The 27,492-nt window shown below is 36.4% G+C and overlaps 2 protein-coding genes across 4 annotated transcripts in view; one reads left to right on the top strand and one right to left on the bottom strand.

The window, feature by feature from the left end:
* Window positions 1–27,492, top strand: part of LOC125878283 (aspartate aminotransferase, chloroplastic) — a 936,263-nt gene that overhangs the window by 269,684 nt on the left and 639,087 nt on the right. The window lies entirely within an intron of this gene.
* LOC125878291 (ER membrane protein complex subunit 7 homolog) lies at window positions 1,280–19,192 on the bottom strand. Its single transcript, XM_049559518.1, has 7 exons — window positions 18,996–19,192; window positions 18,663–18,706; window positions 9,463–9,571; window positions 3,560–3,623; window positions 3,353–3,469; window positions 3,164–3,272; window positions 1,280–1,601 (listed from the first exon to the last, which is right to left on the bottom strand). Exons 1-7 carry the CDS (start codon window positions 19,091–19,093, stop codon window positions 1,507–1,509), a joined length of 636 nt encoding a protein of 211 aa, XP_049415475.1. The 5' UTR covers window positions 19,094–19,192; the 3' UTR covers window positions 1,280–1,506.

The raw sequence follows: 27,492 nt of genomic DNA, 5'->3' as shown, positions 1-27,492 counted from the left end.
GTATTTGTATACCCTATTATTGACATGCACTCATATGTATTGCATTCTCAATGGATTTTCACATGAGATGAAGGCAAAAGAGACATTGGTTTTCGGTTGCTAAACCAATCTACCTCAGTTTTTACTTGATTTGGACTTTGAGGGACAGTAGTACCAATTCATTGATGAAAATTGGGTTTTTATTAATGAATGTACCGTTTTTGGTGGATTTCAGCTTTGAAGAGATTTTTACCCTTAATTTTTTTTGATTTTCTGGTTTTAAAAGAGGTATTACTTTTACTCAGTCTGAAAGTATTCCTAGGCTTTTATCTTAATAGCATACGTTGATACATTCCGACGGTCTGCAAATTGAATTCTGAATTTAACTTTTATTACATCTGTAGTTGAGTAGTAGAAGATCTACGGAATGTCTTGAGGAGACTACAGGCGGTCATCGAAGCAATTTCGAGGCCTTTTACGTTTCTATCACATATGCATTGCACCATTCCATAATACATGGCATTCTCTAATATGCATACATGGAGTGTGATTTCTCTTATTATCATAATCTCTGCCGTCATTCCCTGGGAGTAGAGTTTTTTCTAGTGTAATTTTTTATATATAGTGTTAGCATTATCATGATTTTTATATTATATAGTGTCTATTGAGCTCGGTTGGCCTATGATGCCTACTGAGTACCCGTGATTTGATATCCATACTACACTTTTTCATCATTTTATGATACAACACCTATTACAAGTCATCCCTGCTGATCTTCTCTCATTTTGTTGCTTTCCTCCTGTATTTTGTTATTTGTTAGACAGACATGTTTTGTATAGCTCTATTCATGTACTTTAGATGCTCTTGACCGATGACACCAAGTCTAGGCTTGGTTCCTTTGTATATCCGTCTTTCTCAATCTCTTTTGGATTCTTTATGTATATTTGGTACGATTTTGTATATATCTATGCTAAGGGTCCATTCTTGTATTATCATTACTTCCGCTTTAGTCATTTCTAATCTTATTTATCATATGTAATTTTGAATTTGACTTTGCCTACTGGGGCACCATATAATCCAATTTCGAATCGTAACAGGTAGATAGAAGGTTGGTCTGTGTCCAATCTGCCTACACAAACTACAAAACAAGAGCTCCGCATAATCATGTCTAAAGATACTAATACTTCAACAATAAGAATAAATCAGCACGGGGATACATGATACCGAATCCAAAGCTGTTCTAAACTACCAGGTACTCAACTTCTTTTTATAATCTACATCAAAATGGGGGAAAAACAAATTCACATCAAAACCTGATAACGGCGACTTAAAGATCTGATATTTTAACAGAAGGGAACAAAGGATCTTTAAGATTAACAATGGAACAACTTATGGTCATTAGAAACATACAGCCTGAGATGAATCGTTGCAACTAATGTTTTACATCATTTCAACTTTTCCATAAAATGGCAGCAAGTGAATTCCCTTATGTATCAGTGCAAAGCTTCAATGTTCTTCATAAAATCACTAGTTGCTCCTTTGGGCCCCAGGTAACAAGCTTGAAAGACTGGGAACTCCTTGGCTTCTCATTTCCTCTTGTGCTTTCCTAATTTCTTCAGGATCTGCCACGTAAAAACAAGTGCAATAAGCAGTGTAACCAAAGATACTTAATGTTTTGTCAGTCTACTGAGAATGAACTGGTAACTACTTGAGTATTAATACGGAAAACAACTTCCAGAAATTTTCAACCAAAGTTTCCCCACATATCAGTCGCTCTACTTTTTCCAATGCACAGAAGTAGCTTCTACTGTACAATATTAGTAATGGTTGGTAAGTACTCAGTCATTTATAGCCTTGATATGGTAACAATGATAACTGGTGGCTGAACATCACCTAAGATTTTGCTGATCCAGAAGGTCGAAAGTGGCAGTAGGAATATTGCAAACAGTGCATTACCAAGTGAACAGATCTCCACAGATCAAAATTGATTAAAAGGAGTTGGATTGAAATATAGGAATTATGAAAACATATAAGAATAACCCGCCCTTTATGCATAATAATAGTTGGACAAAATTTTAAATTGAGAAAAATATTTGACCCAAAAGAAATAGGTACAATGCTTTTTACTTCCTCTACCGTCTATCTGCCTCCATGACCACCTTCTTCATGTCTCCTTGTTCCTTTAATTTCATTCTTCTCACATACACTAAATTCCAAAATCTTCACATATCATATTGTGCAGAAGTCGTACTATAAGAACCTTAAGCCATCACTTACCAGAGACCCAAAGATAAAAGATGTGTGAGAGAGAGACAGACGGAGAGAAAAATAACCCAGCCATCACACTTAATGAGTCTACTTTTAAAGCAAAACCCTGAAGAATATACATAAATCAGAAAGTTTTTTTCCTTCAGTGTGCAAATAGCTGTTAATTCTAAGGTTCGAGATACTTGGAGCTGGGGTAAACAGCAAAAAAACTATAATTATGATCTAGGAGGGGTATGGCTCAAGACCAATTTAAACAAATCTATGGATATAATTCTTTTGTGCAATTTACAACTGAGACGTGTTAATTCTATCAGATCCATGGAAATGCCACAGATTTAGACAAATATTACACAAACAGGTATCCAGAAACGCATAAGATGCACATGCTACCTATTAGATAGATATATAAACAACATGCAGTTAGTAATATAAGCAACGCTCAAATCCAAATGAAGGTAGATTGATGCATTTAGAAGGTCACTGTGAGTCAAGAAATCTTCAGAGAGAGAGAGAGAGAGAGAGAGAAATGTTATGAGGCAGATGGGGTCAGGTAGGTTTATAAGGATGAACGACTGATGTTTCTTAAAGGAGTATAACCACCCTCTTTTTAGATTTGGATTCCATCCTAAATTCATAGTTGACGCTTGAAAATGGACAAGTGTCATTCATAATTCATTAGACTCATTATCCAATTCAATAAAAGTAAGATGCTGGTGGATGAACTCATGAACAGATATATATCATAATCACTGTGGGGTGTTGTCCCCTAGGAGGTTACATATTGTTGTGTTGTCTGAAAACACAACAAACTAGCATTGCGGATCGATAACTGGAACTGAATTGTGGATTCGCTGCCCTACTGGATGTCAATGCAATTTAGTTTTGACAATGGTAGAAAAATATTGATCACACTCACCCATATTCTCTACCAATTTTGGCATCAAAAACATTACAACCACCATGAATCCAACCATCAGACCCATTGGGCTCTTCACCAGAGACATAACAGAGAATGGTTCCCTCATCTGCATGAAATATTCACATATCAGTTAGGAAATTAATAGAAAGGAGGAAGGGAAAATAAGGAGAAAAGAAAAGGTCGGACCTCATAATATTGCTCATCTCGCAGTGGCTCCAAAACCAGCTCACTCAGGCTTCTCCTATTCTCAGTTAATGCAGCTTGAACCTTACCAGGATTTCTGGCACTGACATCAACTCGAACCTGAAGGCCAGAAGAAGGTTATTAGCCTAAAATATCATTGTCAAAGAATTGGTGATGAATCAGGCAAAGATCGTGGGAAAATAAGCTCACTGGAGAAAAGAAGTAGCCAATTGCAGATACTTCTATGAGATGCGTCCCTGCAGGCACATCGTGGCTTTGGAATACTAGGGTTAAAGAACTACTAAGAGAACAGAATAATCTTCTCATGCTCTTTGCATAGACTGTCTAGTTCAACAGTTATACGCAAGGTCCCGAAGATCACTTACTGATAACAAATGAAGTAAATAAAAAGGCTAATGACAAGAGAGACCACAAAAAACATAACAAATAAAAAGGTCTAAAGCCTAACAATGCTTAAGCATATGGCTAGCAGCAAGCACGTGACAGACAACACCATGCATAATCTATTTATTTATTTTATAATCCCATGTTATTCTTTGAAGTATCTATGAAACCTATTGAAAATTTATAATTAATCTTACTATATAGTGCTATAGCTAAGCCATCAGCATAACATTGCATGCTTCTAGATGGTTATCAAAAATATTGCATGCTATCTAGTTTCACTCTTTCCCTCCTTTGTCAGCCTCATTGTACTCTGGACTTCATTTCAGATATCATTCAGTTCAGCCACATAACCAAAAGACGAATGGGCTCCTTCAGCTCCAGACTACAGCATAATGGTTTCGCCAATTTCCAACAAAATAGAAATGAAGATATCCACGACAAGGTAGGCGCGGGCTCGATGGAGGAAAAGATGTCGTAAGCGAGACTGAGATGATTCGAGCATGTGAAGAGGAGATGCACGGATGCCCCTAGTGTGGAGGTGTGACAGGTGGCTATGGATGGTTATAGCAGAGGTAGAGATAGGCCAAAGAAGTATTGGAGAGAGGTGATTAAACAGGTCATAACACAACTTCAGCTTACTGAGGACATGACGTTAGATAGGAGGTTATGGAGGACATGGATTAGGATAGACGGTTAGTTAGGTAGTTGAGAGATATTTCGCTTATTTTTTCATACTAGTAGGTAGTATTACACTATTACTCAAGGAATTTCTTGTTATTCCATTTTTGTTCCTTTCTAATGTTTCTTGCACTTCAATTATCATATTATTGTGTTGTAATGATTGTTCTTTCTTTTAGTATGCTTTGTCATGCTTCCTTTAGCATTTTGTCTCAACTTCTTCACTCCCGTTATTTCTTTTTTCGAACGTTTTTGTTATGCTTTTACTTGAGTCAAGGGTCTAACAGAAATAGCCTCTCTACCTCCAAGGTAGGGCTAAGGCTTGTGTATCCACTACCCTCCCTAAACCCCACTTGTGGGATTACACTGGATATGCTGTTGTTATTGTTGTATCTACTTCAACAGCCAAAATATCAGGTAGAAGTTATCTCTTAACACTATCTCTAAGGGGAAATCCAATTACAAAACCTTGCTACTTTAGTCTCTTGGTTCATCATAAATAGTAGAAAAGGAGAAGGAATTTATTTTTCAGGAAAGTTTGAAACAGCTGGTGCTTTAAAGTGAAGTCAGCTTATTGGCATGTAACAACTGTTACATGAATTCCAGAAGTTAGTTGGAAGACCATCGTCAGCAGTCCTAGTCAGTAAAGTTGTTAGAAGTTAGTTACAAGATTAGTTAGGAGCAGTTACAAGCTCAATTACATTCTAATTCATCCAATTCAGTATAAATCATTATAACAGAACTGAGTAGAGGCATTCATTGAGATAATACAAGTTTTTCAATTGAATTCTATATTCCATCCCTTTCTCTCAATTGAATTAGGCTAGATACTCGAGCATTCTCCGCTAAACCTCCTGTTCAAGCTTCCTAACCTTGGGTTCTTATGAATCCCTGCATTTTATATAACAAACAAGTACATATCATTCTTAATACCGCCAATTTGTTCTTTCTCCTATATTAGATATGATATTAGGCCAACAGTAGATGACAGTTTCTTGGAACGCTTATGAAGAAGAAGAAGAAGAACCCTTATTTCAATTGAACTTCCAAAACTCACTTTTTTTTTGCTTAAGCAACACTTCGCGCCTCAAGTCTCCTTTTTTTCTCGCTACATTTGCTGAAGAAGCACGCTTATCTGTTCCCCACTTGCTTCAGGACATAAACGCGAAGAAGAAGAAGAAGAACCCCTATCTTTTTTTTGAGAATCGTAATATTAGTCTATATATCCACAGGTTTACTACATCAACCCTGAAAAAGTATTACAACTTACATCTTTTCATCCAACTATAGCACCTATACACGATCTAAAACATCAAAAATATCTTCTGCTTGAGCTATTAATTTCTTATTACACCAAAAATAATACAAGGCTAGGCAGTTCATCTTAAACTCCAGTAGGTTCTCTATTTGTCTTCAAAGCATCTTTTGCCCCTTTCCTTCCTCACTGTCCACCAACTGCCACCAACTGCAGGCAGGGACAATTTTCCATCTTTCTTCCTTTTTGGCTGCATTACTAACCTTGTTCCAGCTCTTGGCTTCACCCACTCTATCCTGCTCAAACGTATGAACATTTTCCACAACTGATCAGTCCATATACAGTGTAAAAAAAGATGGTTGATTGTCTCATTTTGTTCCCCACACAGAAAACATCTAGAGTATAAATGGATTCTTCTCTTGTTCAAGTTCTCATGAGTCAGCACTGCTTCTTTAGCTAGAAGCCATGTAAAGCAGTTCACTTTATAAGGACTCTTTATTTTCCAGATCATCTTCCATGACCATTCCTTTTCCTTAGCCTCAGATGTATTCAAGTCCTTATATGGTCAACTGACTGAAAACATGCATGTGCATGTGTTGTCCTTATGCCATACCAGTCTGTCCCCTTCCATTGTTAAGTTGTTAAATTCAGCCATTGTATTGTGGAAGGAGGCTATTATATCCATCTCCCTATCATTTAAGTGTCTTCTGAGTTGTAAGTTCCAAGCTTGTCCAGTCCACATTGCAGCCACTGTAGCTTGTTGTTGTTGGCATAGAGAGAGCAATGCAGGATACACCTGCTTCAAGGGGGTGTTACCTATCCACTTGTCATTCCAAAGTGAGCCCTAAATCCTTTGCCAACCTTGATTCTGGTTCGGGATAGCTTAAGTGGCCATAAGTTCCTGATTGCTCTCCACATTGTGCATCCATATAGGATTGCTACCATGCTTGTCATCCATTCATCTGACATTCCATAATTGGCAGTGATGACATCCTTCAGTAGCATGTTGTCCCCATTAGCAAATTTCCATAACCACTTCATCATCAAGCTCTGGTTCTGCTTCTTCAGATTTCTAGCGTCCATGCCTCCTTTCTTGCACACCGTCAGTTCCACTCATTTAACAATGTGAATTTCTTCTTGTCTTCACTACCTTTTCATAGGAAATTCCTTCTCACAGCATCTAGTCTTTTGAGCACACTAGCAGGGATAGGAAAGACAGACATCATATAGGAGGGGAGTGCATCAAGTACACTGTTTACTAAAGTCAGTCTTCCTCCCCAAGGAAGGTACTGATTTTTCCAGTTTACCAGCTTCTTCTCACATTTCTCCACTACTCCATTCCACATTCCCTTGGATTTTCTTTTTGCAGCCAAAGGTATCACAAGATATATGGTAGGGAGTTCACCTATTTTGCCACCTAAGTCTCTGCCAGATGCTATAATTGTACCACTTCATAAATAGGGTAGATAAAGCTTTTTCCCCAATTAATGTGTAGGCCAGAAACATGAAAATAACTCTCAGCACCAAGACTTGTTCATCCTTTAGTTCACAATATACTAATGTGTCAACCGCATATTGGAGATGAGTTATATCCCTGTTGTCTTTCTCGCCAACCTGGAAACACTGTATTCATCCCCCATTTGATGGGTTAAGCATGTTACTCCTTCCTTCCATTAGTTAGTATAAACAGGAAGGGGGGGAGGGGATCCCCCAGTCTTAAGCCCCTCAGAGATGGAAAAAAGCCACTTGTATTCCTGTTAATTAAAACAAAGAATCTAACTATGTTAATGCAGTGCTTTATCTATCTGATCCACCTTGTGTCAAATCCTAGTCTCTGCAGCATATGAATGAGGAAATTCCAATTCAAGTGATCATATACCTTTGGATATCCAGTTTGCATAGGAAGCCTGGTCTGCAACTTCTTTATCTGCTTTCCACACATTCATTCGCAATTAAAATTGCATACATGATCTGTCTTCCTTTGATGAAAGTTGTTTGTTGTCTATCAACCAAACCGTGGATGACCTTTTCAAGCCTCTCTGCTAACAGTTTGGCTATGAGTTGGTCTGCTTTCCACACATTCATTCGCAATTAAAATTGCATACACGATCTGTCTTCCTTTGATGAAAGTTGTTTGTTGTCTATCAACCAAACTGTGGATGACCTTTCCAAGCCTCTCTGCTAACAGTTCGGCTATGAATTGATCTCTCTCGAAACCTCCCTTCTATCACCACGGACCTTGATGCGAGCCCAGCGGAGGTGGTTTTCGAGAGTGGTCTCCTCCTCCGTCTCGATAGATCCCCCGGTGTTCTTCAATCTGATGGAGAACTTTTTCAGACCACAAATTTAGAGGAAGACCTAGAAGCCTAATCCATACCCCAATCTTGCTGAATTTCTACTGGCTAGTACCCCTTCATTGGCTTCCACCATTTCACCAGCAAATTCATCTTCTTTCATGCCCTCTCTCCTGAGAAACACATGCTCTGATACTTTTTTTAGGGCATTTTGAAGAGAAAGAGACCATCACATTGCAAAGACGTTAATGCCAAATGTTGCAGGCCATCTTCTGGCATCATTCAGTAACGGAGGATCCTGTGAAGAGTTTTGGAATTTTCCAACGATGCATCTGCACTAAAGGTCCTTCTCAGAGGTTGTAGTTCCCCCTATGATTTCTATGTCTTCGCCTCCGTTGTCCATCTACTGCCATTGCACACTTCTTTGAAGGATGATATTATTTTCTCTGGTTGTCCTTTTCTGCTTCCCTGAATATCCTCGGTTTTCTCTGGTCTATGTATAAAGCTAGTAATTTTATGTGCAATACTCCCCCATCCACCTCTGTTTGTAGTCACCGAAGTGATGAAGATGGATTTATTTATGCCCTTGTATAGCTATGAAGCTAAGTTACCTACCATTTTCGTTGTACTTAAGAGTGCAGAAGAATTCTGATAAGTGATCTTTCATATTCCAAATCTCAATTACATCCCATACTTTAGATGCTTCAATGAAGACTGCAACCAACCACTTTAAGACTTTAAAGCTAACCTTTACTCTCCTCATTAAATGTCTGTGTTTCACTCATTCGTACCAAGTGTAAACACCATCTTGACATTTGGTAATATCATAAGACTTAAAACCTGTGTTATAGAAAATTATGTTCTCTTCTTTAGAACTAAACCCCCCCCCCCAAAAAAAATAAAAAGGGAAGGAAACTAAAGTAAACTTAAAACTGGCTAAATTGGGACTCATGCCTGGGAGCGTTAGTATCTTTCATCACTCGAAGAAGAACCCCTAATTGAATTTCCAAAACTCCCACTTTTTTGCTTAAACGTGACACTTCACGCATCAAGTTTCTTCTCGCTTCTTCTGCTGAAGAAGCAAACTTGTCTGTTCCCTCTCGCCTCGCCTCGCTTTACGCTTTAAGCGTTGAAACGAGCGCTATTAATAACACTGTTAGATGAGATAACAAACAACAGAAAGAAGGCAAATAAAGGCATCAAATTAAATTCTAGATTAGCAGACAATTTGATGGGCAACTTGGTTGAATGTCACATGAAATACAAACAACTTAGTTCCATTATTTCATATATTTCAGGAAACCTCTGGAGAAGAACATAGCAGGCAAACCAGTGCAATAATACAAGAATCACACCATAAGGAGTGCCTTCCTTTCGGAGACAGAGCAGCAGTAAAATGCTAGTGGAATAACAAAAATAACAACAATGACCTCTCTGATATCAAAGCTGGGAAATACATGGACATATAAGAAGGATACAAAGAAAAATATCCGTCAGGTCTCAGGAAAGCAACTCTTTGGCCGCTATTGAGAATGACTTTAACATTTGATGCTTTAGCTGCCAAACCAGATCCTTTTAAGCTAAAACCTATCACACAAAAGAAGGTAGAAATGTTAACACCTGATATAACACATCAAGAAATGGATTTGAAGCACACTTAAGTGCAACCTCTAAACACAAAGAGAACTATAGCATTGTATTCTAAAAGTGACAGAACAAAACAAAGAAAAGCTCAACCCTATTAGTAGTAGGAAGATGTAACCAAAATATATACTCCATTCAAGCAAAATGATAGTCAAACTTCTTACTGTGACCAAACCGAAATCTTATTTTATTTCCATGTCTGTTCTCCATCAACAACATTCTGAGTATAATTTTGCTTCAAAAGATAAAATCAATCCTTTTTTTTTTGAGATGATAAATACTATAGAATCAGAATACCACAGCCTGTGCCTGTTTACATACCAAAAAACAAGAAGAAGCCCTGACCATTTATGCAAATTCTCTATACACTGTAACAGGGTATCTGGGTCATAAAACTCTATCCAACTTTGATCTTATAAAATTTCTCATCTATTTCTACTACCTGACCACTCAAATTAATCAAACAAAATGAGCTAAGGAAACACTATGATACAGGGGTGACAAGCAACATCAATCGCAGCAAACAGGTTGGAATAGAACTAGAGCTCAAAACTGTTCCTTAATCATTCTTTGAAAATAAAGCAATACAGATATTTTTGGTCGTATTAAAGAAACAAGGTATCTGCCTTCCACACTACTGAACTCTCGTATTACTAGTGTAATGACTACATAGCACACTAAATAGTCCCAAAAAAACAGAAGTCCCAGACACAACTCAGATTCCAGTCATTACACCTAAACAGATATGTCTAAGTTAGCTCAAGCATAGAATTGATAAAGAGAGGATAGCTTTTCCAATCAACACAAAGAAACTGAGGCTTCAAATGTATAATGAGTGCCCTTGAAACTGAAGTCAACAAAAAAGCAAGCTGATAGGAGGACAAGCAAACAACTGTATTGTAGAATGTTTCAGACCTTTAAGTGTGTCCTCCCCTGTAAAAGTGTTCATCTTTTCTACTTCACTAAAGTTATGACAACAAGCTGTACTTTCTCCTAAATTAAGCTTCTTTGTTTCAGCCACACATCCTCAGTGCCAACTGTCTAAACGTGGACATTTTAGGTATATTTTATGACAAGGTCACATCTATTTTAACACTGTATATATGGAAATTAAGGTACCTCTTTTCATTAAAAATCCCCAAATAAATCTGATGCAATAGCTTGATGGAACTGAAATAGGTTCAACAAGACTGATTTTTTTTTTTGAGAAAAGGTAACTGTAGGTTCAACAAGACTGATTTTTTGGACAAGTTTTTAAGAGTTGTCCTATTGGGCTGATATCTCACTCTCCGTTCCTTAAGATTTTATGAACATCACTTTATCCCTTGTTATAATCCAATTCAGCAGCCCATCATCAGATAATTAGACTTAGATCCAGTTTGGATTGGCTTATTTTAAGTGCTTTAAAGATAGATAGCTTTTAAGCAGTTTTGTAGTGTTTGGAAAAGTTAAAAAAGTGCTTATAAGCACTTAGTTTCAGCTAAAATGACAAAAATAAGCCATAAGTTAGAATTTCTAACTTATGGCTTTTGGCTTATAAGTCAAAACTGAAAAGCCAATCCAAACAGGCTCTTACGCTTCATTTATTTTTATTAAGATTAAGATGTCTGAATTTGAAAACACACACGTCTAAACATTAAGATTTAGATGTTTGAATTTGAATTCACATTTAAATATTAAGATGTTGTATTAAGATCCAGATACTAAATAAATAAGACCGTATGTTTTTCAACATCTAAATGTAAAAAAAATTCCTCAATTTAAAATTAATAAATACAAAATTTAATAAATATTAAATTAATACAATAGTATATCAATAAAATACTTTTTATAAACTATATGGCAGTTGGTGGTGGTGATGGTTAGCGGTGGTGGTCGTGGGTGCCAACTGGGTGGTATTGGCTAATGGTGATGTTGTGGATAGCAACTAGTAGTGATTGTGATGGTTGGCAGTAGTGGTTGAGGGTGGCAGCTAATTGTTGTAGTGTATAATAATAATAGCTAAGATAATGGTGAATGATAATGGTGGTTTGATAATATATAATAGTGACTATTGTTGGTGATTGTCAATAGTGATTGGTGGTTATTGTGGCATTAATGGTTGGTGGTGATGATTGTAATGGTGATTAGTGGTGGTAATAGTTGATTGTAGTGATTGTCGGGGTTGTGGTTGTTGCTGAAGATGGTGGTGGTAGGTGGTTGGTGTTGATAATGGTGGGTTACAACAATGGTAGTTGATAATATTGGGTGACGGCGGTAGCAGTGAATGGGTGGAATTGGTGAACTAATTTATGTAGAAATCTTTCAGTAAACATTTTAATGATATTAAACTTTTGTTACGCTTAATCATTCGGATGGGGTAAACAGGAAAGGAAATTCCTTATTTATTTCGGAAGATGCTAGGAAAACACAAAATGAACTTCTGGATAGGAGCGTGGTAGGCAGCCTATCAGAGGAGATCTCGAATGTCCATCTTGTTGAGATCCGTCGTTGGGCAAATAGTTCCTGGAAACAACACCATGGTATTTACATATATGAGATGGGACGCAACCAATTTCTCTTTGAGTTCCCAACCAAGACAACAGCAGACCATGTGGTGAAGGGAGAATGGTTCTGGAAATCTCACAAGTTCCATCTAGATTGGTGGACGCCATGCTCAAACTCCATCGAGGAAAGCCTGAAGGAAGTTTGGATCAGACTGGTAGGCCTTCCACTCCAGTTTTGGTCCCAAAAGATCCTTCGGGAGATCGGAAATCTGTGCGGTGGATGGATACAAACAGAAGAGGAAACAGAGCTCCAAAACCACCTAAAATGGGCTAGAATAAAGGTAAGAGGGGATGAAGAATCAGTCCCAAAGACGGTGGAACTGATACACGATGGATCTATCTTCAAGGTCCAAATTTGGATTGAAGCTCTGGCGAGGTTGGTGAATAGTGGACAAAAGGGGAAGAAGGGTATTACCCAGCAGTCTATGAAGAAACCCTACTTTATAGAGGGTAGGGGGGGTTTTGAGTGCACCGAGGTGATGGGGCACGTGGGCACTTCAAAGTCGCAGGAAAATTTGAATTTTACAGATGGGCAAACGTACCAGAGGTCACGTGAAAGGGATGAGGGTCTTGATACACGTGTGATAGCACGTGCAGGCAATTTAAATGAGAAGAGGGAATTTTTGGTCTGGGGAAATTTGGGCCATGATCCAGTGGCCCAAATCGGTTTTAAAGAAGGGGAGGGGAAAAATGCAAAAGGCCCAGCAGACCCTTTTATAGATGAAATAATAGCAAATCAGTGGAAAGAAGCGCAGGCCTCTCAACATATCAGAGGAGAAAATATTTTTGACACTTCATCAGGAGACTTACAAAGCGAGGGAGAAGAGCTGGATCAAGAGCTCCAGGATGCAACTCAGAGGGATGATGATGCTATGTCAATCATTCAGATGGACAATAGATTAGAGATCGACACTTATGCAGAACAAGGAAACAAAGAACTTGGAGCTGTGAATGTTGAGGAAGCCACTCCATTAAATTACACCGAGTTACCAGAGAACTTCGAACCAACATCGAACTCTACAATTCCTTTATGGGTCCGACAGAACATCATTAATCTGGGAAAAGAATTTGGGATTCACTTTAATGGGTGTGAGGAAATTGCAGAGGAACTGTTCATGAAGATAGATGGGAAACGACGAAGAACCGGTGAAGCAGCAAAGGCTCTAATGTTGATGACACCAAAATCAAAAGTCTTAAAGGAACTAAAAAACCTGGAAGTGGGAACAAATTTTTTTAGCTATGGCACAAGAAGTAGGGGGGGATGCAACATCGTGCAGTCTCATGAAGATTAACATAGTTTCATGGAATGTGAAGGGACTAAATGATGCCAGGAAAAGGCTGGTGATCAAAAGTCTCATACACAATTGGAAGGCAGATGTATTTTGTTTTCAGGAAACTAAATTGCAAGGGGATATAAACAACTTAGTGAGAGATTTATGGGCCAACAGATGGGTAAAACATGCTCAATTAGAGGCAAGCGGTACTAGAGGGGGAGTCATTCTAATGTGGGACAGCAGAGTTTGGGAGGGGGAAGTATGTGAAACAGGTGCATATTGTATTACGTGCAAATTCACCGGCAAATCTCTAGACTTCAGCTGGCACATGTCTGGAGTTTATGCCCCTAATAACAGAGAAGAGAGAGAGGAAGTCTGGTGGGAATTGTGCTCGGTGAGAGGTCTTTTTTCAGGACCTTGGGTGGTTGGGGGGGACTTCAATACAGTCAGATTCCCTTCAGAGAAACGAAATTGTACCAGATTTAATAAGGCCATGACAGACTTCACAGATTTTATCGAAGATGCAGAGCTACTTGACTTCCAGCTAGCGGGAGATGTTTTTACATGGAAGAAAGGAGAAGGCCATGATCCTGCAGCCAGGCTGGATAGATTCCTGATCTCTGAGGAATGGGAGAACACTTTTAAGAACATCAAACAATCGACATTACAAAGGGTCATTTCAGATCATTGCCCTCTGATATTGGAATGTGGTAATTGGGAGAGACCAAACTCCTATTTCAAGTTTGAGAATTGGTGGCTTCAAACAGAAAATTTTAAGGAAATGGTGCAGACTTGGTGGGATTCCAGTAATTTTAGGGGAAAACCTGACTTTATCCTGGCAAGTAAATTAAAATACTTGAAGGATAAACTCAAAGAGTGGAGCAGAACAAGACAGGGAAACTTGGAACTACAGAAACAGAGCATTCTTAATCAACTGGTGACCTAGAGAGGATACAAGACCAAAGACAACTCACAGATGATGAATCCTATTTAAGAGCAGTTCTCACCGTTGAATTTGAAGATAATGCAAAGAGAGAGGAAGTAGCTTGGAGACAAAGATCCAGAGATTTGTGGTTAAAAGAGGGGGACAGGAACACTAAGTTCTTTCATAGAACTGCAAACAGCCACAGGAGATACAACAACATAGATAAGATTTCTGTTAATGGAGTGTGCATGCAAGAACCAGCAATAATCAAAGAAGAAATCTTAAACTTTTATCAGAATCTTTACACTGAGACAGAGAGGTGGAGACCTCAGTTCATTGCTAGAAATGGCAAGATGATTAGTGAAGGGGACAATATCATGCTGCAGAGTCAGTTTACAGAGGATGAAATAAAGGATTGTGTCATGGCATGTGCTGAGGACAAAGCTCCAGGCCCTGATGGGTACACTATGGCTTTCTTCATTACATGTTGGGAGGTAGTTAAAAAAAAGGTAGTTGCAGCTGTCCAAAATTTCCATGATCATGGTATTTTTGAAAGAAGTTTTAATGCTACCTTCATAGCATTGATTCCAAAAAAGATAGGGGCTAAGGAGTTGACGGATTTTAGACCTATTAGTCTAATAGGGAGCATATATAAGATCATTTCAAAAGTTTTAACCGAAAGACTTAAGAAAGTGGTCTATAATCTGGTGGATGCCCAACAAATGGCCTTCATAAAAGGTAGGCAGATCATGGATGCAATTTTGATTGCAAATGAATGTGTGGAGGAGAGAAAGAACAGTAAGGTGCCAGGCATTTTATGCAAATTGGATATTGAAAAAGCCTACGACCACCTGCATTGGGGCTTCCTCTGGAAGTCTTTGGAAAACATGGGCTTTGGAGGAAAATGGCTAAAATGGATTAAGTTTTGCACTACAACTGTGAAGTTCTCTATTTTGATAAATGGTGCCCCCTCTGGTTTTTTCTCATCAGAGAGAGGATTGAGACAAGGAGATCCTTTATCTCCTTTCCTCTTTATCCTGGCGATGGAGGGCCTAAATGACATGCTCAGAACAGCCCAAACAAGAGGATGGATAAGAGGATTCAATGCTAATATGAATAACAGACAAGGTCTGGCCATCTCCCACTTACAGTATGCTGATGACACATTGATATTTTGTGATGCAGACAGCTCTCAACTAAAGTACTTGAGAGTAATTTTGATCCTTTTTGAAGCCATCTCAGGCCTACACATCAATTGGGGAAAGAGCTTCATCTTTCCTGTCCATGAGGTGCCTTGGATAAACATGCTTGCAAATATTCTAGGGGGGGAGGTAGGGGATCTCCCCACAACATACCTTGGCATGCCTTTGGGTGACAAGAGCAGGTCAAAAGGTATTTGGAACAACATTCTAGAAAGTGTGAGAAGAAGGTGGTGAACTGGAAGAGTCAATATTTGTCCTTGGGAGGAAGAGTCACACTCATCAACAGTGTGCTAGATGCTCTACCCACATATATGATGTCTGTTTTCCATATGCCTGCAAATGTGATTGACAGAATGGATGCAATTAGGAGGAATTTTTTATGGCAAGGAAATTGTGATACTAATAATCATAAATTCCATCTAGTGAAGTGGGACCAAGTCATTCTCAGCAAAAAGGAAGGAGGTTTGGGGATTAGGAATCTGAAAATCCAGAATCAAAGCTTACTTATGTGGTTATGGAGATTTGCCTCACAAGAACAAGCTCTCTGGAAGGAAACAATAAAGGCTAGGTTTGGTATGGAGAATTTGTGGATCACCAACCTGTCCACACAACCCTATGGATCTGGAGTATGGAGATCCATCAGAAATTTGTGGATCAAATTCTTTAACAAATGCAAAATCAAGGTAGGGAATGGTGGAAGGACTTTGTTCTGGGAAGACAAATGGGTGGATCAGGTGACTTTGAGAAATAGGTTCCCTATTTTGTTCAACATGAGCCTTCAAATAGAGGCTACAATCAGAGAAACGAGAGATAATCAAGGGTGGGATCTAAGGTTTAGAAGACATCTAAATGATTGGGAGGTCAATAAAATAGTTGAGCTACTCAACATTCTAGGGCAGTGCAAAGATCTAAACACAAATGAGGACAATCTATTTTGGAATCCAGATGAGCAAGGCAGATTTTCAGTTGGCTCGGCTTATAGAAGCTCACAAAGACCTGGTACTCATATAGGTGGATGGCCTTGGAAGATGATTTGGAAAGTCAAGATACCATTCAAGATAGCATGTTTCACTTGGCTGTTAGCCAATCAGGCTGCACTCACTCAACACAACCTCATGAAAAGAGGCATGCAAATCTGTTCCAGGTGTTGGTTTTGTGAATGTGAGGTCGAGACAATAAATCATCTCTTTCTACATTGTAGAGAGATTGCGAAGTTGTGGCAGATTTTCATCAACTTAAGGGGCATCAGTTGGACTATGCCAAGGAACATCAAAGAAGCTCTAGCTTGCTGGAACAGAGATGGGAATCAGTCAGGACACAGGGAGAGATGGAAGATTGTCCCTGCCTGCATTTGGTGGTCTATATGGATGGAGAGGAGCCAGAGATGTTTTAAAAACAAGAGCTGCTCTATGCAGAATTTGAAATTGAATTGCATGGTTCTTTTCTTTTTTTGGTGTAAACATGAATATCCTCAAGATGCAGAGGATATTCCTAGTATTTTAGAGTTCTTATGACCTCCATAGGAGTTCTTTTCTTTTAGCAACTTTTGGATGTAAGTATTACTAGAATACTCCTTATGTATTCTTTTGTTTATAATACAAGTTACCTTTCTCAAAAAATAAAAATAAATAAACACTTAATGAATAATATTCAAATGTAAAAACCAAACAGAGTTAATAACTTAGATCTGAATGATTAAGATAAAGACCTCCGCTAAGTGCAAACGCCTTAGCCCCTTTAACCATCTAAATTAGCCTCACCATTTCCATAACCAAAGAATAGAATAGTCATATTCCTTGCTCCTCCATGGTGAACTTCCAAAGCAAATTTTTCAAAGAATCATGTTCTGGTTTGATCATCTAAATCATTTGCAAACTAGGTTCTGGAATGCAGTAATATAATGATGTTAAATGTGTCTTCTCTTGCAAGTTCCAACAAGATTTCTCAAATAACCCAATTATAATTTCTACAAACCAAGTCAACATTACAACATTTGACTCGTTCATTGCATGACCATCCAACACCAAGCTTCCTTCTTTTTTCTAGTCTTTTATTTATTACTACTATTATTTACATGGTAAAGTCCTCCCCCTTCCTAAGTGACAACAGTGGCTTTTCCCACTTCCTTTTGGTGACTCAAAACCCCAACCCTGGACGGACCATGGAGGGTTCTTTCCATAATTATGCTATATTTCTCATCCTTTTTTATAGTCTTTACACTTACTTATATGCTAGGATCAACTATCCACTTCTTGAATTTACTTTGCCTTATTCACCAACCCATGCAGCTGGTCCAATAAATAAAGGGAAATGGTACGTGTAGAAAATCACTAATCTACTTTCCGTATCCGTTTATCCTTCAGGCCATAAATTAGATAAAATACGGGGTAGAATAAAACAAATTCACCACCTCATCTCCATCAAAAGTCCAAACGGTAGACTTCCTCTACTTTAACTCATCCTTCAACTTTGCTTCCTAACTGAAAAGTAAACTAATACCAAAATGAAAAGCAAACTAACACCTAACAAAAGTAAGAACTAAAAGAAAGAGATAACTCTATGTGCTGTTTTACTTCACCTCCACTACACATTCCCCTATCCCCTTATCCAAATAAAAGTGTCAGGTTTTTGGATCACATTTACTGCATAGATAGAGCTTCTGTTTTGTTTTTAAGAATTAGAATACTTTAGACAACACGACATATTTGGTTGTTTCAAAGATCCTAGATAATTATTGTTTTCATGCAGCATAGACCATTTAGCAAGTATTAGAAAATGCAGCTGAAAAGTTAGCAGACTTGCTAGCCGATTCCCAGTTAATCCTCAACTTCCCATGCCTGTGCTCTTCGTAGAAGGCAAAGCTTGTACTAAATCAAACAATTTAGCCCCCATAGCCAAACACTGTCCTCCTTGTTCAAGTATATACAAGAAGTAGGACTTTTAAATAGCACAACCAAAGTTCCAAAGTGAATAAGAATGCTAAGCTCCGAAAAAGTTTTTCCCACAATAAGTAAATTATATCACAGTTACAACCTTGTCAATCAACAAGCCAAGTAGAGATAAGGGCAAAATCGAATGAGTACATACCAGGAATTTTGACTCGACCATTAATAGTATAACCATCAGTGCTCCTGCCAAAACAATTAAAGTAACATAACAATAAAAGACCAAGCTTAAACAATTCACTACACCAAGACTTGAAATTACAACAGCTCATAAAAACATGGAGTTTCGTTTGGGCTCAAAATAGATAAATAATGAGTATATATATATTATTTAAGTTTAATATTTTTCAAGTAAAAGTATATACTAGTTGAGAAAATTCTATATATATATAAATACAATATAGTATCAGATCCAAAAATCCAGATCTGAAAAGGGCGTGCTTGGTAATGAAGTTATGAAGTGAAGAAAGAGTACCCCGATGCGAACGCGAGTGAAGATGGAAGTAGAGAACATAAAGCAACAAGTTGGATTAGAGTTAGCAAGATTGCCATCGACCTATGCATCACTGCCATTGAAAATATCACTCGCGCAGATACAAAAGGGTTGAACCGTTGACAGATACAATGGAGAGATTTTTGGAGAAGAAGCGAATCACCTATAACTTGAATCTTTAAATTATTATAATACCCTTTTAACTTAAAACACCTATTTACGACTCTATATTTTAGGCTTAATCCATTGATGGCCCTTAAAATTGGCACTAGTTTTTATTTCACACACTTTAACTAGGTTTTATTCATTGACTTCATGTCAGACCTGTGTCATTTTTGACACTCTTTTCATTAATAAATGTTGACTCCAAGTGTGTTAACCAAGTGCGTCCACATGGATTAGATGCTCAATTATATCATGCGAACTCATTAAAAGTCTATCATATTAATTAAAGAGAAAAAATAAGAATCAAAATATATGACAAAGTAACCAACGAATAAATGACATGTGATCTTTTTATCAAAAAAATTAAATAAAATAGTTTGACAAATTTAAAGAAAAATGCAACACCCCCACAGCTTCCCAAAGCCATCTTCTCCATTGTATTACTCTATTTTTATTATTTTTAGCCTTATTTTTTCTGCCATAAACTCACACCCACACAATCTACTCTATCATATTCCTCTATTTTCATTGTCTTTTCCGTCACACCCACATCCACACAATCATCTTCTCTGTTTTATTCCTCTTTTTGCATGATTTTTTTTGTCATATTCACCCGAATTTTGATTGTTTTCTTCACTGCACCTTCCCTCATATTTATTCATTTGATTTTGGGTCAAGAGGTGCAAATGCAAACAACAATGGTTCGTATTTTTAAGATTGAGTCTCCTTTTCTTTATTTTTGAGATATTTATAGTTTAAGTAGGGCTTCAGGTTAGTGAGATTAACATTTACATAATGAAAATTGAGATCTTTTTGGCTCCTTTTTTTGTTAACTTGAAATTTGAGTTTTGAAGAATTGTTTTTACCTTTTCCTTTATGATTATTGTGGGTGAACTTTACATGATTTGGGTGTTGTTGATATGGGTTTGATTTCTTGTTTCTTTTTGGATCTACCTGAGCTTGCAATGGGAAATTAAAATTGAAATTGAAATTATTATAACAAAAGATTTAACCTCCATTGAAATACTTTAAACTTTGAGAAATGATGAGAGAGATAGTGGCTGTAAAATGGGAAAGAAGAAGAGAAAAGATAAAATAAAATAGGCTAAATAAGCTCCTCGCGCGTCAATAGCGAGTGTATAACACTCACTTTTTCATGTCAGCGAAAAGTGTCAAAATGACACAACAGAGTCTAACATGAGGTGTCTAAAATGAACAAAGCCTAGTTAAAGTGTTTAAGTGAAAATTGCTGCCAATTTTAGGGGGTCACCGATGGGTTATGCATATCTTTTATATTTCTCGGAATCCATTGATGGTCCCCTAAAGTTAACACTAATTTTCACTTAGCCACCTCAAATAAGTTTGTTCATTTTAAACACCTTAAAGTAGGGCTCCATTATATCATTTTGACACTTTTTGTTGAGTTGGCATATTATGTGTGTTATACTTACTTTGAGCGCGTGGAATTCTTATTTTTTTGTAATTTTTTCTTTTTTTATTTCTTCTTTCTTCTCTCTCCTTCCAACACTTCCTCCACCATCCATCGTCATCTTGGCACCACGCCACTGTCATTATATATTCAACTTTCTCCTCTCGTCATTTATGATATGGCAAAACTAATAATATATACCAACAAAAATAATTTAAGAAAGGATGAAAATATGTCTGCAACATATATCTTCTTCATTCATGATATCAAACTTCTCCGTCTAGTTGTTTCATAGTTGCCGGCAAGTTCGTCGAACCATTTAAGAGTTCTGTTGATTTGTTTTCAACTTTTTCTATTCAAGTTATTTTTTTCAAATTCAATTTTTGAAACATTAATTTCCGTTTCTCAAAAGCATTTAACTTTTCTTTTTTGATGAACACATTTCAAGAAAATTCATAAATATATCCAATTTTATCGTGGGTTAGTTTTTTTTTGGATACTTTGAATCTTTCAAAAAGAGCAGTTTCAATACTGGAGGTGATTGGAGAAGAAAAAAATTGATGGATTTGAAGAATTGAAGCGATGATGGCAGTGTGACAGTTGGATTATGGGTAAATTCTTGTGATCCACAATAATATTGAATCTAGTGATTATAATAGGTAGATTTGAAGAAAGAGATGGTGGTGATGATAATCGTCAAACTTGAAGAAAGAGATGGTGGAGGAGAAAAAAAGAGGCGCTGCAGATTTTTTTCTTTTTCTTTTTTATTAAAATGTAAATTTTTAAAGTTGTTAATTAAATAATTTTAAAAATGAGTTTTTATTCATAATATATTTTTTAATAATTATTTTTGGTATATATGTCATGTGTCTTCATTTGATTTGCCACTTCGACACATCATTGACGAGTGTAATACACACATCTTACTTAATTGGCAGATTATCAAAAAAAGAGTCAAAATGACAAAGTGCGGCCCTACGTAAGGTGTTTAAAATGAACAAGACCTACTTAAAGTGGCTAAGTGAAAGTTGGTGCCAACTTTAGGGGGCCACTTATGGGTTCCACCTTTATATTTTATATATTATATATTATATTATATTTACTTTTATGACCATGGTTTCCGGGTCAGCTTCGTACATCTCACTTATTTCATGAGACATCTGCCCCTTCCACCAACAACACATACACGATAGTTCTGTCCATCAAGGCTAGGACCAATTAGAAGAACCACCTAATGTTTTTGTCTCCACTAATTAGTTTTGAACCAGAGACCTCAAGGTTCATTTATTTATATTCATTATATTAGAAGCAAACAATTTTTTTCACATAGAAGGCCTGTGAGTTTTTTTCAAAGATTGTGACTTTTTTCGATAAGTTGTAACTTTTTTGAAGCGTTATGACTCTTGTGATAAGGTACAATAAGCACATGTTCATATGATTCTTTGTTAGTTATAAATAGAGGGGTTCCATCGTATTTTTAAATTACAAATTTTCTACATTTTCTATACTTCTTCTTCTTTAAACCCCCAGTTTTGTATATCTTCTACATTTTATATTATATTTATTTTTATTTGTTATGGTCATATTATCTTGTGTTGCTAGACATCAAACATCATTTTATTCGTGATCATGTTGAAAATGGTGATTTCGTACTTGGATTTGCCGATTTTGAAAATCAATTAGCTGATATTTTTACAAAATCTCTCCTTGAAGAAAGATTTTGTTTCCTTAGAAATTATCTTGGCATTATCGTGTTTTGTAATTAATTGTACTTGATTGTTTTCATTACTGTGTTTTATAAAATTGTACTTGATTTCTCTATTTATGGGTTGCCTTGTTTTTCGTTCCTTTTTTTTTAATTCTCACCTCTTCCTTTTCTCCATACATCTTCCCGTCTTTTTTTTCCCACCACGTCTGTCTCTTCGCAGTCAGACGCCTCTTCCTCTTCCCACTATTTTCTTTATATTTCATTCTTCTTCTCCTTCTTTCTTCATCCTCCTCTTCTCTCTTCTCTCACTATGACCCGCACTAGATCTATGGCTTCTCTAAAAAAATGTTCCTGCCTCCCCTTCCAGTTTCATTGAAATCGATTTCCTCTCTTCTGACTCTTCAGAAGCCGAGTCCATTAGCTGAGTCCATTGATCCATCTTCCTCGTCTAAGAAGCGTCCCTCTGCTGCAAACAAGAAAGATACCAAGAAAGCTCGCCCGGCTTTCCCTGAGACCTTTCTGATGAGGACTCTATGAGATTCTGGGGACTGGAGCATACAATATTGTTTGCGGCCTTATCTAAGTGTCCAATTATGCCAGGACGAGTGATAAATCTGGAACAACTTGAGGCCTCTCACTACGCTGTAAGTACGTTCTTTCGTGCTCAAAAGCTATCTTTGTTACTTCGTCTCTGTGGACTTGAGTTTTATGAAGAACCACTCTATCTATTTTGTGCAAACCTTCGGATCTCTGCTGATAGTGGTGAATGGGAAACCTTTGTGTTTGGAAATTGTATTAATTTGAATGATTCCTTGTTTAAAGATGTGTTTGGATCTGACTTTTCTGGTGACATCCCTTTTATGCATGGAAATTTGTGGCTTGATAATTTTTAAATTTCTTTGGAAGATGCTAAATTGTTTGTTTCTGAAACTAGTGTTGATCTTACTAACTTTGGCCCTCTATCTCTTGGCTTTGAGAATCGCATTCTCGCTCACATAGGCTACCACCCTGGTTCCTCAAAAGGGGTCTCTAAGCAACATCTCCAACAAAGATGTATATGTTCTCTACTGTCTTCTGAAAAAAGCTTTGTATCAAATGAGCGATGTGGTTTCGTGAGTACATAGTGGAAAGTTCTGAAGACAATATTTCTTCTGCTAGTTTACCATATGGTCTGCTCATATCTCGCATCATAGTCAACTCTCTTGTGGACCTCTCTCAATTCATGCCTGCTCTAATTGATGCGACTTATGATACTCGTACATAATGCCAGCATGGGTTATGTTCTAATAAATGATAAATGGTATAAGAAGGATTCTGTTCAACAAAGAGTTGATGCACCATACCTAAGGCCACTCGCATCTCAGCTGACTCAACTGCTCTGCTTTTCAAAGAGTCGGACCTTATCAAGGTAAGATTGGATGGGTTGGAATCTAACATGCAGGTATTGCAAGACACTCTTGAAAGGTACTTCAACTACACAAGGATTCCAGCACTGACGTAGGGAAACTCCGTCTAGAGGTGGAAGGACTTAAAAAGAAGGCTATCCGCTCAGTCAATACCATTCTCAAGGAAGTCAACTCTATCAAGTTTGGAGTTGACTCTGCCTACAACGAGCTAGCTGTGACTGTGCACACCTCGTACTCCAACTTCTCCAAGAATGTTGAGCGCACTTATAATACTTTCTGCAGGAATGTGCTCAACACTCTCAAGTATTTCCTTGGTGATCGTTAAGTCTTGGTTATGTTTTCTTTTGCTTTAAGACTATGGTGATGGAGCTTTGACTCCTCTTTTTTTGGACTGTATTATTGGGCTGCCTACCCTAACACTCTTTTTCTGTATATCTGCTTTTGGTTTGGACTATCTAGTTGTACTTCTTTTATGTCTTGTTTTCCTTTTTGATCATGCTAAAGCGGGAGACAAACTTGAATAACAACATTGCACAGAGCAAGGGGGAGCACACATACAGGAGGAGTCATAAACCTACTAAAATAGGGAAGTAAAATTTAAAGCATACAGTTAAAGTTGTCATTATCAAAAAGAGGGAGATTGTTAACTTGGTGTATTTTAAATAATGATAGGAAACAAAGGAGCAAGATCTGCGGATCAAATCAGCCCCATAGAAGAAGGAAATCAAATCAATTAAAGAGTAATTACAGAGCAAGAGATCTAGAAATCATGCAGCCCCACCAAAGGAAGTGGATTCACTATGAATATTGAGTCAATCAGATATCCATTCACGAGAAGCCAAAAAGGAAAAACATAAAGAGACAGACACTCAAGATGACAAGGAAAATCAATAAAGATCAATTCACTGATCACGAAAGATCACTGAGATTCTAAGTGACATCGAAGAAGTCTCACGCCAATTTCTGATTCAAGGTAGAAGTCAAATTGGTATCTCAAATCAAGGAATTGAATAATCTCAATCAAGGAATCATTACAAATCCTTGATTGAAGAAAACCACCTTGGGTTTTCCTATAAGAGCTAAAATCACCCCAACACTCTCCTTATAAATGAAGACCTAGGTAGACTGAAAAATCTACGCAACTTCACTTGAACTTATATTGCAATCTTCTTTCATCTTTCATAAAGCTTTGTACACATTGAGTGGACAATTGTAAAAGAAAAAAAGAAGGAAAGATTCTGAGTGTAGGTTATACAAGTAGAGGTAGTGTCAACATAGAGGCTCTGATTTGCACATCAGACAAGACACGAAGATTACACTTCCTGTACAACCAAGTTCTCAACAAGCTCTAAAGGAAACCCTTGAAACCCAAGGGGGCTAGACGTAGGCACCACATTGGTGTTCTGAACCAGTATAAAAACATCTTGTGTCAATTTACTTTCTGTATCTACTCTTATTTTATATTGTGAAACTAACCTGCAGGTGAGTCGACTATTCCATCTCAGAAGTCGATTGAAAGAATTTTTAATTCACCCCTCCCCCCTCTTGACTTTCATAGTGGGCAATTATTATTGGACGAAAGGAGTAATATTGTAAAGTGTTCTTGAATCACTTTTAGCTTTGTTTTTCAATTGATTTTGCAGATTCATGTATTCATTGACACTTCTTTCCAATATACTTCCTACTTTATATACTTTTTCTATTTTAATTTTTTTTTTTTGAACTTTTTTAGAAGAATATCTCTTTTTTTGGGACAATTTTTAAATTCTAATTTCCCACGTGATATATTTAAAACTACTTTTCATATGTCATTTTAAAATAACAAGATTAAAGAACATTTTGATACATTCTTTCTTTACTCTTTATAATTTTGTATCAAATTAAAACAAAACACACAAATTGAAATATAGAAACAATATAAAATGGATGCGCGTGAAACACCACTAATCCTTTTGAATTAATTAATAAACGAGAATATATATATATATATATATATATATATTTCGCTTTTGGTGTTGTTATAAATCAATAATTAACAAAATAGAATATGTTGTGTATAAATTGAGAAAGATCATTGTTTCTTCAAACAAGCTCTTTATTTCTTAATGCACAACTTGTTCTACTCTGGTTAGTCTATCTCTCTCCCTCCCTCCCTCTTTCATCACTTTCTTATATTATAATTTATTTAAATTAATAATTTTTTAAAAGTTTCTTTTTATTAAAAACTAATTAAAAATTATGTACAGTCAACAAGGTTTACATAAAATGAAATGGAGTAGTAATTTTTGTCTTTTAAGTCTTTTTGGTCTAAATATTTAACGGTTGTGAATTTTAAATTTTGTTTAGTCATTAAACATATATTTGACATTTGGATCATTGTTATCCATTGTTTCATAATGTACTATATTATTGTATTGCATTATACTGTATGGTAGATACAATGTATGACTAGATTGTATTGTTTGCTGCTCTTTAATAACAATTTTAATGTATGGCTAGACTGTATTGTTTGCTGCTCTTTAATAACATTTTTATTGTTTGGTTTCACTAAATCGTACTGTATTATAATTTATAAATTTACTAAAATGTCCTTAATTATTCTAGGGTAGGAGGTTTGGATGAGATTAAATAATATAGGGTAAAAGGTAAAATAGTATTATGAAATATTAAGTAAGGATATAGTTGGAAAAAGAAATTAAGTAACAATGGGAACACACCAAATCAATTGTTTCATAAAATGAGGTTGTCCATTGTTACGTAACAACGAAATTTAACAATACAACACAATACATTTTAAATAACAATCAAAACAAACATTGAACGTATGGTAACAATACAATACAATCAGGGGCGGACCCACATGCACCCGACAACTTTTCAATTTTTTGTATATATATATAAATAATCTATAAAAAAATATATTTAAATGTGTACCCAAATAAACAAAAGTGATCTTGTTGCGTTACTTGAAGGCTGAACTATAGAACTCAACGTCTTGAGTTCAAATCCTGTAGAGTGATATTATTTTTTTGTCTTTAAAAATCAGCCTTTTCTTAGCAGTTAAATCCTTGTGGTGCCCCTTAACTTCAAATCTTCGGTTCGCCTTTGAATACAATACAATAGGTAACAATGATCCAAACAGTGTAAGGTTGTTTCCTTTTATTTGTACAATTTCAGTAAAAAAAATTTACAAACTTAAAATATGTTGACATAGAGTATATTTTTATTTTATTGTGAATGTCTGAAAACTTCATGCATCTAATTTTATTTTTATAATCTTTTAATCATACAAAAGAAGAGGGAGAAAGTAATATTTATTTCTCTCTATTTTAGTAGGTAATTCCCTTGCTTGATTTTGCACATATTTTTCTGATAATTCGTCGCTAAATATGATTATCAACAATCTTTTATATTTAGCTACAATTTTGTCTCTGTTTATAATATTCTTGTGATTTTAACAAGTGTAGAAATAAATCAATCGATAAGGAAAAAAACGATGTGAAAGCTTAAGTTGTAGAGACAATCCATTGATTAGAAGTTTGAACAATAATTTTTGTAGGCAATATTGGAATTCGATCAGAGTAGTGGAACGGTTGAAGAGTGATCTCATGTTGAAGATATTCGTGAACATTTTCATAAGAATCGGTTTCATGTTAAACACAATTATGATCTCCTATTAAGACTTCAGGTAATTAATATATTTAAAATAATATTAATTAGTCCATCGATTTTTATATATGTGAATTAATCTCATTTTATCTTTTTTTTCAA

Source organism: Solanum stenotomum, chromosome 10 (assembly GCF_019186545.1).
Source record: "Solanum stenotomum isolate F172 chromosome 10, ASM1918654v1, whole genome shotgun sequence".
In the NCBI taxonomy this organism is placed as follows: domain Eukaryota; kingdom Viridiplantae; phylum Streptophyta; class Magnoliopsida; order Solanales; family Solanaceae; genus Solanum; species Solanum stenotomum.
This window is presented reverse-complemented; position numbering and strand designations above follow the sequence as displayed.

Bases quoted from the DNA above. Each gene is read 5' to 3' on its own strand.
- LOC125878291 (XM_049559518.1), bottom strand. From the start codon at position 19,093: ATGGCAGTGATGCATAGGTCGATGGCAATCTTGCTAACTCTAATCCAA. The intron at 18,707-18,995 runs GTACTCTTTCTT...TTGTTTTGGCAG, and splicing joins TCACTCGCGTTCGCATCGGG to GAGCACTGATGGTTATACTA. The intron at 3,624-9,462 runs GTATCCTTCTTA...AGTATTCCAAAG, and splicing joins CCTGACGGATATTTTTCTTT to CCACGATGTGCCTGCAGGGA.